At 50.2% G+C, this 15,040-nt stretch overlaps 1 protein-coding gene across 1 annotated transcript in view; it reads left to right on the top strand.

Moving 5' to 3' along the window:
* Positions 1 to 15,040, top strand: part of CACNA1B (calcium voltage-gated channel subunit alpha1 B) — a 309,084-nt gene that overhangs the window by 184,841 nt on the left and 109,203 nt on the right. Inside the window, exons 15-17 of the mRNA XM_054220395.1 lie at positions 2,362 to 2,493; positions 3,415 to 3,487; positions 9,405 to 9,522. Of these exons, the coding sequence (XP_054076370.1) occupies positions 2,362 to 2,493; positions 3,415 to 3,487; positions 9,405 to 9,522 (323 nt within the window). The remainder of the gene's footprint in view (positions 1 to 2,361; positions 2,494 to 3,414; positions 3,488 to 9,404; positions 9,523 to 15,040) is intronic.

Below are 15,040 nucleotides of genomic sequence, written 5' to 3'. Positions count from 1 at the left end.
TTTTCACCTGACATGACCGAAATGCGTTTTTTGCGTTACCAGAAGCCGGGGGTCCCCCCCTTCAAGCTCACTTGGGGGCATCTCAGTGGTGTGGGTCCACAGCACCCCGCTGCCTGAGCTGCACAGCTCGGTGTAACTCATGGAGAGCGACCGAAGTGATGGCACCAGGCACGGATTGCTACCCATCTGCTCTCATTACAGTCTTTACCGGAAAAACATCAGCGCTTTTCTTTTTCTTTCCCTTTTTCCTAGCAATTTTTCTCTGAAACTCCCTGCCCTGATTTTTTTGTTGTTTTGCCTCCGTGTTTAACGGAAGCCAGTTGCAGTCCTCCTGCTTTGAATAATCGATGGCATTAGACTTTTTGATTCCTATGTCCCAAGTCAGTGTGACTGAATTGCTCTGCTGCCTGCAATAGTTAAAAAAACTAAATTACAGCCTGCCTGAAAGGCCACAGCAGGATGCGCTATGAGAGGGTGCAGCCAAAGAGGGGCTGAAATCCAGTGAGGGGGACAAGGAGAAAACAGCTCCCCGTGTTTTCCTCTTTGTCATGACAGCACTGAATGGGGACTGGCATCTCTGGAAACGCAGCTCCTCATTATATCCTGGGGCTCTCTATTCAGGCAGGGTTTGGGGCTGAGGTATTCCAGGACAAGACAGAGCAGCCTCTGCATGTATTTTGTGTCCGGTTGTGTTAGCGGTGAAGTGCAAACCCCGTGCTCATGGCAGATTTTGCCTGAAGCCGTTGTGCCAAGCAGAAGAGAGCTGTGTGATCAGGAAACCCTTCCTCCTCCTCCTCGGGGAGCAGCTCAGCCCCATGTGCTTAGGGGCTAAGCCAAAAGTTTAGTTGCAACTTTTTCAATTGAAGGTATTCTCCCGAGAGACCAAAGTTTCCCCTGAAACCTCCGTCACTGTATTATGGACTCAACTTTTCTTGGAATGGGTGCAATGGGGGTGCAAGATCCTGCTTCTGGGCTGGACGTGCCTGCCTCAGAGTGGTTCAGTCCTCTCAGCGACACCTGGGGGAAGGAAGAGGAGGAAAATGAAAAGAAAGAGAAGACAAAGGATGGCTTTCTGCTCTTCTGACTCAAGCTCTGAGCTTCTCTCGCCATCAGACAAATCCCTGGGCTTCCTTCTGCTGGATACCCGCATCTGCACGGCAGGAAGGAGCTCAGCGCACGGGGCTGCCCCCAAAGCTGGGCAGGATGGTAGAGCAGGCTGCTGCCGAGAGCGACCTCTGGATGGCAGCTCCCAGTGCCAGGCGGTGGAAACGAGAGAAGTCACTGGAGAAAAAGAGAGAAAAAATTCCCCCCGTGCTCTCAGACTCAAAACTTTTAACAGAGGACACGTAAAATGGCTCTAAATCGTTCGTTTCCAACTGCCTGCTCCAGCCCTGTTGTCTGTGCGAAAGGAGATTGTCCAAGAGCTCCTCTGCTTAACAGCTCTTTCTGCATTTTCGGATTCATTAGTTTTCCTAATATAAATGTTCCCCGCCTGTTCTCAGCAGGGCATTAAAGCCCGGAAAGAGAGCGGTTCCTGGGCAGGCTCCCCGGCACGCCGTCACTCAGTGTGCCTGCCACCAGCGTGGCGGGACCCGACTCAGGGGACGGGGGTGGTAAAAGCAAACTAACTTCAGTATTTGGCCAGATGCGACTTGGATGTGTCAGTCAGGATCCGGGCTGAGCCATACCCTCTTGCCGTGTTGGAGTTAATGTCCCGGATTTGTTTTCATCCTCTGAGGTTATTGCTCAGTCCGGAATGCTGAAAGCGTCTGGCTGAATTGCCCCACGCTGAAGGCGTCGCTGTGCTTGAATGTGTGTGTTAAACATCTACGGAAATGGTTAAACACGTGGGAGTTTAAGTCCACTTGTGGATACTGGCATTGGATAAGCTGGCAGGACACACGGCAAAGACGTCCTGGTGGAAATGAGATGTTTATTCCTGATTCATGTCTTAGGAAGGGAGGGGCTCGTTGTCCCCATGTTCAGTCTCACCTTGGCGACATCGATACATCCCTGGTTTTGGCACCCCTGCTGACTGCCATGCCAGATGAGGAGATGCAGAAAGGTCGAAATCTATACCAGGAACGGGGTTACTGAGAAACTAAACTGAACCCTTTCGCTGCAGACGACTTGCTCTGCATGGGTACACGTGCACCGCGGTGACCGGCTCTGCCCTTGCCCTGCTACCTGAGATTTTGCTGCTCGAGGAGCTGTATTTTCCAACCATAGAGGGGACCTTAAAGATGCTGATATTCCTTGCCATTCTTTTCCTTTTTTATAATAAGAAATTAGATTTAGTTCCTCACCGAAGGCTCTCCTCCCCCTGATGTTGTCTCTTGGCTGCTCTGATCTCCAACGCAGGTACTGGAACTCCCTGAGGAACCTGGTGGTCTCCTTGCTGAACTCCATGAAGTCCATCATCAGTTTGCTCTTCCTGCTTTTCCTGTTCATCGTGGTGTTTGCTTTGCTGGGGATGCAGCTCTTTGGAGGACAGTAAGTCTAATTAATTGTTGGCCTTGGTAATCTGAAAGCAATCACCTGGAATACGGAAAGGAGGGAGAGGGGCTGCAGGGCCTGAATGATTCACATCGTGGATGCAGATGTTGGTCTTTTGGGGCTGCTGAGAAGCGGTGTCTGCTTTCTAGGAAAATAGTTCCTGTTCTGGTGTTTTACCTGGAGCTAAATTTTTTCTAGTTGCCCCAATTCAAAGCTCTTATGTCATTCCATGGTCCCCACGTACACCCAGACCTCTGAAATAGGACTGGGGGAGGCAACGCTTTTTCTACTGTTAGGGGAAAGGCAAATTCTTTCCCTGGTAGCCACCTTGACAATATTCACTTGGAATATAATTCTGCTGGAAAACATAGTTGTGTTGAATCTGATTTTTCTCATTAGAAATGCCAGTTGTGATGAATTTTGCAGCAAGAAATATCACAATATTACCATTTAAACTCTAGCGTAAGTTTTAAAATGAAATAATGTGGTTTGGTTGGGTTTTTTTGTTTTGTTTTTTTTTTTTTTCTTTTTCAATCAATAACTATTTTGTCTTTAAAATACTAAAATTGAACGATCTACTAAGAGGGCAATTTCAATTTTGACTTTTAAGCTTGAGGACAAAAACTTCTCGGAATGGCTTGTTCCACCAACCGGTTTGAGATTTTGATTGTTCCTTTTAATTGTGGGTGAAAATTGAATTTCCAAGCGTCAGAATTTTCTCCAGGAATAAAATTGAGTTTCTGCTAATAGTTCTGCTAAGTGTCTTCTCAGAGACGCCCACCGTTCCCCCCCCACTGCCGTTGCCTGGGGTGTTATTGCCAGGTGGAACAAATGCTGCTCCCTGCCTGGGGTTACAGAGACTGCGTGAGAGCTACTGCTCCCTTCCTGCTCTTGTTTTCCTTTCTTACTTCTCTCTAGGTTCAATTTCCAAGATGAAACACCAACCACGAATTTCGATACCTTCCCTGCCGCCATCCTCACGGTATTCCAGGTAAAACCACACCTTGTCCTGGATGAGCATTAGAAAATAAATTCCTGGGCATCTCTTTCTGCTTGTGTGGGGGGGAAAGAGGTCCCCAAAAATCTGTGTAATTTTGGAAAGAGGAAATTTTTCTTTCTCATGTGTTTTGCCACACTGACCAATCAATACATCATTAAAAATCAATGCTATGGGATTCAAGAAAACTAGAACAAATGATTTTCTTTTTTTTTTCCTAGGAAAGAAAATATTGATAAAATAGACATTTCTGTGGCGAGCTTAAAGTCTGTGTGTGCCCGGGCTCTTGGCGTCTTCTGCAGCCTCTGCCCGGGGTCACACACTGCAATGGCAGCACTCGCGTGTGCCCCGCTGCATAAATCCTCCTGTCTGCAACCCCAGTTGGCGAGTGGTTGACCTGTTTCACTTTCTTCTGTGGTTGCCGTAATTTAATGAGGAGAGAGGCCTGAGCTAGCTCCGGGCAGTAAGGAGATAATGTAGCATTTCGCACGGTAATAGCTCCAGATAAGATAATGCTGGATAAGAATTACAGTCAACAGGGGAGCGCAGAAGCAGGCATCAGCCTTGGGCAAGTTCGTGTGATGGTGGGGGAGAAGTCCCAGTTCTGGCAGACGCGATGCTCAGATTTAAGAGTCTCATTTTGCAGCTGTTCTCTGCGTGCCTTCTTTTAAAACACTCATTTCAGGTGTTTGGGTAGAGCTGGGGATGCTGTACCCTGCTCCGCGTGCGGGTGACGCTCACAGGTCCGTGAGACTGTCCCGCATTTATAGCCTTGTCCTACACAAAGTCTTGATGTGGGCTCCAGCTGAGATTTGACCCTGAATCCAAACTTCTGTAGATCTCAGCAAGGCTTGGCTTATGTATTTCAGTGTCGTGTCCCAAAAAGGGTGAAAAATAATAATAATAATAAGAAGAAAAAAGAGTTGATGGCCATTTTGGGATTAAAACAGAAAAAGAGTCTAAAAGAAAAGTGTGAGTTACCTTGTAACTACACTGGGAGTGTAATGATAGGACATGGGGTAACGGTTTCAAGCTGAAAGAGGGGAGATTTAGATGAGATCTGAGGAAGAAATTCTTTGCTGTGAGGGTGGTGAGCCCCTGGCCCAGGTTGCCCAGAGAAGCTGTGTCTGCCCCATCCCTGGAGGGGTTCAAGGCCAGGTTGGACGGGGCTTGGAGCAACCTGGGCTGGTGGGAGGTCCCTGCCCGGGGCAGGGGGTGGCACTGAGTGATCTTTAAGGTCCCTTCCAACCCAAACCATTCTGTGACTCTATGAAAGTGTGTCCTGTGACCTCTACATAAGCAGCTTCATATGGGTATTGCTTCTCTCCAGATGGGAAGCGGCTTCGGTAGTACTTACCTGGCAGGATATTGCAAATCAGGGTAGATTAATATTTGCATAGTATTTTAGTACTCATCAAAAAAAAGGCTTAAAGGAAGATAAAGGCATTGCCACAGAGCTGGAACTGAACCCGAGTCAGGCTCCGAATGTGAGCACGTGGAAATTTTGATGTTATTTTGCTTTGCGATGGGCAGTGGCTGTCTCTTGAGAATACTGAGCTGAAATATTTCCTTTCTGTTCCTGAGACAAACACCCCTGTAACGGAGCGGCTGTGGGATGAAGGAAAACACTGCTGGCTTTATGACATTTGTCTAGAACCTCAGAGCTACAAATTAAAACCAGCACAAACCATCAGCACCGAATTAACTCGGTGCAGCCTTGTAAAGGCAGTTCGATAACTTCTGCTCCCGGTCCACCCCCGCTCCTCCCCCGAACTGCAAATACCGTGTCACTGTATCTTCAATATGGGCTTTGGGTTCTCTTCTACCCTCATCTTCCATAAGCTCGGGCAAGCCAGCACGTTGGTTTGGCTGCCGCTCTGATGAGCGGAGCAGCATCGTTCAGGGAATGCATTCCATGTGTTGAACAAATATAATAAAGCCAGATACACCCCATCCATCCCTAACCCCTCTGGAGATTCTTTGTTTGAGAAACAGTCTTAAAGTCTTCCGCTGCTTGCCTTTAGCCCATTTTATTTCAGCAGACCTGGCTGGGTCACTGTCCTCTGCCATGCGGCTCCCAGGATGTGTTTTGTCTGGCTGAGCTCAGCGTTGGGCGCAAGTGAGCCCCGCTCTCCCTAAATGCCCTGTGAAGAGCATCACGCATTTTTCTCCAGCTCCTGGCCCCCAAGAAAGTCTTTGTGAGCCAAATGTCAAGCCATATATATACAAAATACAAACACAAACTCTCTCTCTCTATTTTTTTTCATATATATAAAGATATTTCATATATATATACATATGAAAAAAATATTTTATTTTCATAGATATGTATCTATATACACATGAAAAATAACTAGTTGCGTTCTCCCTATTCCAGCTGGAAATGTGTACAGCACCCATAAGCCTATAAAGCAGAAAGGCCTGTCTTAGCTATACGTGCTCTGCTCCCCGAGAGCTGCTATGTACATAAGTACACGCTGCCAAGAAGCAGAGCACGGGCGACCACTGGAGGAGATGAGGGGTCACGGTGGCAGGACGGGACCAAAGCTCAGCTCTGCTGCTGGGTCCCTGCTGAGGCTTGGGGTCCATTTTGATGTCGGGTTGATGTCCCAGTGGTCTGGCTGTTTGGGGTTGGTTGGGTTGGTTGGGGTCGGGTTGATGTCCCAGTGGTCTGGCTGTTTGGGGTTGGTTGGGTTGGTTGGGGTCAGGTTGATGTCCCAGTGGTCTGGCTGTTTGGGGTTGGTTGGGTTGGTTGGGGTCAGGTTGATGTCCCAGTGCTCTGGCTGGTTTGGGTTGGCTGGGGGCAGGTTGATGTCCCAGTGGTCTGGCTGTTTGGGGTTGGTTGGGGTCAGGTTGATGTCCCAGTGCCCTGGCTGTTTGGGGTTGGTCGGGTTGGTTGGGGTCGGGTTGATGTCCCAGTGCTCTGGCTGTTTGGGGTTGGCTGGGGTCGGGTTGATGGCCCAGTGCCCTGGCTGCCCTCGCTGACCTGCCTGCGAGATATGACACTGAGCTGATGTGACTTGGCATTTACTGAGGCCCTCCTTCGGGCAAGCGTCTCGCTTTCAGGACAGCCCTTTGGAACGGTGCAGTGCTGTTCCTGCGCAGCTGAGCGTCTCCCACCATTAATGTGCTCATTAGGCCATTAAGGTTTCATAACAGCTCCTGGCAGCTGTTTTTATTCCATCATCTGATGGCTCTTCATCATGAAGTATTAAATGCTGAGGTGCCCCGAACAAAACGGTCATTTAGGGCAGCCAAAAGCAGTTTTGGGCCCCGGGAAAAACAAAATGCTTGATCTTCACCTTACTCCAAAGTCTTCGTTGCTTGCGCTCCTCCCTCCACAATGCCGTCCTTAGTTCTTGTAGCATCCCTAAACAGAGACTTTATAGAGCAGAAAGACTTTTTACTGCGTGTGCTCTGCTCCTTGAGGGCCTCTACCTAATTGCTGAAGTAATTCTTCCAGCTGATGGGTGACCGTGCAGACAGTGGGAAGGACATGGGGTCAAGGTGTCTGTCCTCCTGCCAGGGCCTCAGAGAGCATCCTCAGCCCTGCCCAGGCGGGCTGCTTAGTTCAGACTATTTGTCTCGCTGTAAAAGTTCCATAAAACTTCTTTTTTTTTTGTTCCTTTAAGTTTTTGTTCCACTTACAACATAATCCAGTTGGATTTTCGAACCCACGCCCCGACCTGCTGGGCTTGTTTACGTGCAGCCTGTAATCTGTGATACCTGCTACTCTTGGTCTTCTGCAGGGCATTGAAGCGTTCCCACTGGTTTCCCTTTCCATGGAATGTTTGTGTGAACAGAAACCACTTGGTGGTTATTCCCAGAAAGCAGGAACAACTGTGAATCCATGGCAATGATGTGAATGCAAGTTTGGGAGGAGTGCTTTGCATAATTGAGTGCCAGAGTGGAAAGCCCAGGGCCCTGGTTCATATGGCCTGGTGTGAATCCGCTGTAACTCCAGCGGTGTGGGTTAGGCTTGGGCTCTGAATTCCGGACTCGGAATTATTTGAGACCAGATTCTGCATTTAGGAAACAAGTTTGTGCATGCTCTCTATGTCCTTGTGTGTCTATACGTGCCTTTAGCCTACTGCTGTCATCAGCACCGACCCTGCAGCAAGACGTTTTCTCTCTATCAGCAGCTGATGACTAGTCTGGAATTCGCAATCATTTTGAGCCCACTCTATGCACATGGGACTTGATTACTACAACACGCATCATGCTTTAGGCTTTTTTGGCTTTTTCCTTCTATTAAACACAAAGACAGCTTCCTATTTAAGGAATTTGGGCTTCACATCCCAGTGGGCATGTTTTAATGTATTAAAAGTAACCATCGTTCGACTCTGCCGTGGCAGGCGGACGAAGTTCTGATCTGCCCAAAACGCTGCTGTGTTACGCTCGCTGGTGAAGAACAGGAACGGCAGGTAATTCAGACTGGTACAAAATTAGCCTCTAGGATGACAAAGCTTATTTGAGTCTTTGGTGTTTTCACTTCTTATGATGAGTTTTTCTATTTTTCATGTGCTTGCTAATTAGCCCTAGGTCAGCACGCAGAGCCCGCAGCCAGGACGGCTCTGCAGAGCCAGGCTGGGGTCGTGCTTACCTCTCTACGAGGATGCAGGAGAAACAGAGTCCCCTTCGAGCTGCTCTCGTCTGTCCTCACTCATACGCCTTTGGTTATTGCTGCTCCTTAGGGCTTTTTTTGTGGTTTGTGGCCATCTGGGTGGCTGAGGATCCTTCTGGCCTTGGCAAGCCCGAAACCTGGAGAAGAACCAGTTGTCGTTCCTCAAGGTACTGGAGCATCTCTTTGCTGAGGAAAGGCTGAGAGCCCTGGGGCTGTTCAGCCTGGAGAAGAGCAGACCGAGAGGGGATCTCATCAATGCTCAGCAATAGCTAAAGGGCGGGTGGCAGGAGGATGGGGCCAGGCTCTTTTCAGTGGTGCCCAGGGACAGGACAAGGGGTAACGGGCACAAATTGGGACACGGGAAGTTCCGCCTCAACATGAGGAGGAACTTCTTTGCTGTGAGGGTGGCAGAGCCCTGGCACAGGCTGCCCAGAGAGGTGGGGGAGTCTCCGTCTCTGGAGACATTCCAAACCCGCCTGGACGCGTTCCTGTGCCCCCTGCTCTGGGTGACCCTGCTCTGGCCGGGGGTGGGACTGGGTTATCTCCAGAGGTCCCTGCCAGCCCCAGCCAGTCTGTGATTCTGTGGTGCAGCTCCTTGGGAAACCTTGCAGTGGTGGTGCTGGCATCTGGAGAAACATTCACGCGTGCCCTAGCTGCAGCAAAGCTGTCTGCAACCCCCAGGAAGAGAGGAATAGTGGAAGGGGGTTGCAGGAGTTTCTCCTCCTGTTACGCAGTCCCCCGCTGTGAGCCGTGTGTGTGGGGTGGGGGGACGCTGAGCAGACCCTTTCTGTAGGAAGTGAAAGAAAGGAGTTGACTCTGACAGAGGTCGCACTTGGGGCACTGGTTGGAGTTGTCTGGGGTGGGACATGCCATGGGTGAAGCTGTTGAAACCTGGTGTCTCTGCGTGACTTAAAAAATGGAGAGGGAAGGGAAATTTTGATGGGGGTGAAGTGTTGAAACGTGGATTTTCCTGCCTCTGCCTGCACAAGAGCTGGCGGTCAGAGGTGGGCAGCAGGCACGCAAGCAAGAAAGGGCAGGAATGGGGCAATGGCCCTCCCTCGTCAGTGGTCCTCCCTCCTCCTCAGCCCGTGCCAGAGGAGGGAGCTGCATCCAGCCTGGGGTGAGACCATCCAGGGCCGGGGGGTTGGTGTCCAACGCTGCGATCTGCCACGCTGACGTGCTCATCCATGTTCCCCCCAGAGACCAGCCTCCCTCCCCCAGACCTCACCGACCTTGTCTTACCTTTGAGTCACCCTCTCTTCTTCTCTCTTGAATTTCGCTGTGCAGATCCTGACGGGGGAAGACTGGAATGCGGTGATGTACCACGGGATAGAGTCGCAGGGCGGCGTCCGCTCGGGGATGTTCTCCTCCATTTACTTCATCGTCCTGACGCTGTTTGGTAACTGTATCCTTACGCATTGCCTTGTGTTAGTGGCACAGCGTCCCACGCACCCTTCCTGGGGTGCTAGAAATTTGTTTAAAGCTTTGTTTAAATTCTTACACCCTCACTTACAGTTTTTAAACTCAAATTATTGATATAACTTTACTCCTTACAGCACCTGGGGTACGAGGCGCAGGTAAGTTGTCCATGTTGGTGTCACTTTTCTGATGGCAATGTGACCATAGTCTTCATTCATTTTAATTTTCATGTTTTACCTTAAGAATGTCCTATTATGAGTTAATTTATGTTGTGGGAAAAAACATTGAAGTCAAGACAGAGCAGGACCTCTGTACCTTCAATGTCTTCACAGGTAGTTTGTGTCAGGTCAGGGGAAGGGGGAGTTGAAATTGGTTTGGTGCATGGATCGGGCTCCGGTCTCTTGGTGCCTTTGTCTTAACCAGCTGTTCCAAATGCTTGAAATCGTCTTGTCTCCACATGCTGCTTAAAACTTAAGTCCATGTCGTGGGTTTAGATCTCTGGGAGTATTCAGTCATGTTGCAAGACTGGATGCGTGAAGTCTCTGAAGATGTTCTGCTCTCCTTAGTCGTGAAAATCTCTTGAGAGCAACGGGAAACTGGGAGCTTGTGTCCCCCCAGCGTGTCCCGGGGTGTCTGCTGGGCAACCAGCAGCACTCTGATGTGTGTTATGTCCCCAGAGAGCTCTGAGGAGGCAAGAACATAGCAGGCATGTGGAGATGGGATTTGGAAAGGGAGGCTGTATTTTCTACAGAAATGAGCAAAGAGCTTCTCCGATCTCGCGGCTGGGTGTGATTAGGAGAGCCAGCAGAGCGCAGTAGTTGTGATGTCCCCGCTTCCCCATGGAGGCTACCGACGGGCTGAAGTTGCGTGGCATTGCCCACGTTAATCAGGTACGAAAAACGGTTGGTGCGAGATGTTTGCTGGCCGCAGCAACAAGCTGTGGGGAGTCAAACGCAGCATCCTGAAAAACAGCAACTTAAAAAGTGTCGCACATACGAGGCAGGTTTGTTTGTTCTGTAAAAGAGGGATAATAACGCTGAGCGTTGCCGCTCTTCTTGAGAGCTCTCTGGGGGCTTTCCCAGCAGTGTGAACCTTCTTGTTGGTTATGGTCCCAGTGTTTGTCTTTTCCTTGGAGTCCCGTTTGGGCTGGCAGCGTTGGCTGGGTACCTAGGAGAAAGGGAAGGCACGTGGGGGGCAATACTTGTGCTAAAGATGTAGAGTTGGTGTTACATGGTGGTCAAGATGACAAGAGATGAAACGCCAGCGCCCATGGAGCGTGTGGCAGGGCTCCGTCTCTCTGCTCTGCCTGAAATCTCCCCATTAGCACGAGGAACCGAGACGGGGAACAGCGGAGCAGACAGAGTGCGCGCTCTGCTTGTCACGCAAGGGCGTCTCTGTGGGATTTATCCCGTTAACGGGCGTTGTCAGAGCCAGAGCAGCCGCGATGCCGGGGCTGGCTCGGCAGCTCTGCTCAGACACCCCCCTCGTGGCGGGCAGCGTGCCCCCTCCCAGAAACACACAGCTTTGGAAAACTGGGTCAATGGAGAGCTGGGAGGGAGGGAGTTCTCTAAATCCTCAGGGCTTGGCTTTTGAAAATGAGATTAAGCTATAATCAGGCTTGACAGCAGAGCTGAGAGAGAGACTTTTAACCTTAGAGCAGCTAAGATACAGCATTTTTTAGGAACAGGATATAAATTCCCGTCTTGCATCTTTAATTCAGAGGGAGCTTCTCCCTCGTCCTTTAGTTTTCATTAAAAGGGAAAGCGCAGGGGATGGTGAAGAGGAGGGAATAAGGACCTGGTTCACCTATTGCCACTGCCATCAATTCGGTATTTGCCTCTGCTTGCCCTGGCCGAGCGGTGACTCGAAACCTTACCCACACTCTCTCCAGTTGATGTTGAGTCCTGGCAGAGAGCAGCTCTCTGGCTTTCCCTTCCCTGGCCTGCTCCCGAGGAGATCCAGGAGGTGGCTTTCCTGGCTGCTGACCTGGGTCCATCCCCAGTGCCTCTCTCGTCCCTTTGCCCGCGGTGGCATGCTGGTGACACATCTTCAGCGTACCCGAGCGCTCCCCGGGGCACCCTCTGGGCATTTAGCGAGGAGGATATGTCAGGTGTGATTCCTTAACTCTCCATGAGTCCTGCGGATGGGGATGAGCTTGCTGCAGGCGAGTTTCTGTGAGCACAAAGTACAGAGAGAAGGGAGAGCTGGCTGACAGAGAGTAACAAAACTCATAAACCCTTTTAAAGTGTCCTAGAAGACTCTTTCACCAGCTTCTAGTGATCAGAGTTATAAACCTGAGGGAAATCTCCTAATTTCTATGGAGATTTACATCCCTGTTGGAGAACAAAATCTGACAAATCTGGCCCAGATTGTCTCTCAAAAACTTAGTCTGAGAACATCAGCTGCTTTCACGGAGAGCTTATTAGAGCCTTATGGCATCATAGAATGGTTAGAGTTGGAAGGGACCTTAAAGCCCACCCAGTGCCACCCCCTGCCCTGGGCAGGGACACCTCCCACCAGCCCAGGTTGCTCCAAGCCCCGTCCAACCTGGCCTTGAACCCCTCCAGGGATGGGGCAGCCACAGCTTCTCTGGGCAACCTGGGCCAGGGGCTCACCGCCCTCACAGCCAAGAATTTCTTCCTCAGATCTCATCTAAATCTCCCCTCTTATTTTTTTCCTCTCTGACCTTCTGAATCACCCACAGTCCTGTTTGCCTTTAAGCAGCGTGGGCAGGAGGGGAGAGCTGAGGCTGGGGTGTGTGGTGGAGGAGGAGGGGTTAAATCATTTCCTTGCCTGTTTTCCATGGGAATTGCACTGATATTTCAAACGGTGTTTCAGTGGGGTCAGTGCTACCCCTGCTTTTCCCCAGCTACGGTTTCGATGCTGGGAGCAAGCGGCAGGCAGCCATTTATCTCTGAGGGAGAGCCGAACTGTCTGACTTACCAGGGACTTAAGTTATCATTAACTGTCAAAACATAACCAGGAACGTCTGGAAATAAATTTAAGTTTACCAGAAAAGACCAGTCCTGCGTTTTTTGCGGTAAGTAAGATAGTCATTAATGTCAATGATGCTGCAGTGCCCCGGAGATGTTAAGGACAGGAGAGCGCCCAGGGTGCGGGACGTGTCTGAGCCTGGGCTTCACCTGCCCAAGGAGACCCCACAGCCCCCCAGACACCACGGGGACACCCTATAGAGAGTGGTCCAAGTTGTCCATTAGCTTAATTATAGATTAGATTAATGCGAACTGTCTTTTCTGCTCTAACTTGGGTCTTCACAAAGATGTCCTCTCTCTCCCTTACAGAATTCCCTCCAAAAGGCTTTAAAAATGTATTTTTTTAATGCAAGTGGCTTTATGGCAAGTGTGGATTTGCTACCAGCCCCCCCCCCCCACATCCACCACGGCTGAATTTCTTGAGTGGGACTTCTCATTTTTATTTTCTTATGCTTCTGCCACTGGAATCAGTCCAAGCCCTTGTGGATGCTCATCAGCAAAAGGCACTTTGGTTCCTCTGCCGGGAGGGGGTTTATTTTCACTTTTTGAACATTGGCATCGGGTGAGTCCATTTCTAAGAGTTTAGGCAGACGGGATCCGATCTTGTCAGAGAATTGGCATGGGCGATTTTGGGTCAGCTTGCAAAACCCGCTCTTTTTCAACATGAGGGACCCCTTTCTTCTCCCAGAGCTGCTCGGGGCATTGCGATCGTTCTTTTTCATGAAGAAGAAAGGCGGGCGGGTGCCGGCTTCCCCTGCTTCCCACTGCAGCTCAGTTGTTTCTTTGCATCCATTTACTCTGGGCATGTTTAGCTTGGAGAAGAGGAGGCTGAGGGGAGACCTCATTGCCCTCTACGACTCCCTGAAAGGAGGGTGTAGAGAGGTGGGTGTTGGCCTCTTCTCCCAGGTGAATAAGGACAGGACCAGAGGAAATGGTCTGAAGCTGCGGCAGGGGAGGTTTAGGTTAGATATGAGGAAGAATTACTTTACTGAAAGAGTGGTCGGGCACTGGAACAGCCTGCCCAGGGAGGGGGTTGAGTCACCATCCCTAGAGGTGTTTAAGAAACGTCTAGATGTGGCACTTCAGGGCATGCTCTGGTGACAGCGATTGTAGGGGGTTTTTTTTTGGTGTGTGTATGCTTGGACACGATGATCTCAAAGGTCCTTTCCAACCATGAAGGTTCTATGATTCTATGATACTTTTTCAAGGGACTATTGCAAGGAAAAGATCCAGAAACTGTTTTTGTAAGTCGGAAGTCTCTCGCGTTACGTTCCCAGTTCCAGAGAGTCTGTGTGGAGCCAGACCTCTGCGTCTGAAATGGTTTAATGAAAGTAGTATGATTAGAGTGACAGCAGGATTTGGCCCATTTTCTAGGAAATTACACCATGTCTGTATTCATTGTTATCCAGTTAATTGATAAATTGATGCATCTGTTGAGGGGGGAGGAAAAGAAAAGGGAAAAAACCCCATGAAAAACAGCAGAGGAGCCTGAAATGAAAAGCAGTGAATGCCTGGAGGGTGCTGCCCTCGCCCTTGCCCGGAGCAGGAGAGCTGTACTGGGCACCAGCCGCTGGCCCAGCTGGCCAGCGAGGTCCCCGCGTCCGCCCAGGGTGCACAGCCTGCACCGAGGCTGGCATTCGGGGGATATTTGGGAAACCCCAAGCTCTGCAGAAAGGGCTGAGGGACCTTTTTTTTTGGGGGGGGGGGGCAGAAACACCCAAGTCTGCCAGACTGCATCACTTGGAGACGCATCAAACCAGCCTGATCTGTTTAAAAAAAAAAAAATATAAAAAAATTAATTATATTTCCAGCGGTTGATTATGTTACATGAGACGTTTTCAGCGTCTGTGTGTAGGAGGCAGGGGTAGGAAGAGAGTTTTATTACTGAGACATACGTTCCCAGAGCAGGGAGGCTTGGAAGCATTTCCAATGTGTTGGAAGCATCCCAGAGGAAGAAACCCCAGCGGTGCCACGGGCAGCGGTGCCCCTGCCACTCCCTGCCCGCACCCCCTGCCTCCCTGCCTGCACCTCCTGCCTTCAAGCAAGAGCCCCCTCTTGCCAACCCTCAGTTAAAAGGAAATGGGGAAATTAGCATCTTTGCAAATGAAGAGCTGATTGAGCTCTGACTCCAGCGTGGGAGGGAGGCGATCATTTCGGCATCATCTTAACCTTTTTCTTGTTCTTTGTCTGCCGGGCTCACTGGGTGCTCCCACCCCGTGCTCCTCGCTGGCCTGCTGGAGAGGAAAGAAACAGCAAGTGATGGGCATCGTATGTCAAACCTCTGTCTGTCCCAGAGGAATCATCTTCACATGACAAAACCCTCCATCCCGCGTTACATGAAATGGAGAAAGTCTGATGGATGACCTGGCCTTTGCCTGGAGAAACCCCAGGGCTGTGTGTCCCATCCGTCAGGATGCAGATGCATCCTAAGAGATTAAATCCAGCTCCTGCTTTCCGCTGCCACAAGCAGCGGCTCCAGTTTTGATAGGCGTTCAGGCTCTGGAGACACTC

Source organism: Rissa tridactyla, chromosome 14 (genome assembly GCF_028500815.1).
Source record: "Rissa tridactyla isolate bRisTri1 chromosome 14, bRisTri1.patW.cur.20221130, whole genome shotgun sequence".
Classification (NCBI taxonomy): Eukaryota; Metazoa; Chordata; class Aves; order Charadriiformes; family Laridae; genus Rissa; species Rissa tridactyla.
The sequence above is the reverse complement of the archived record's forward strand: the minus strand, read 5'-3'. Positions and strand labels throughout refer to the sequence as shown.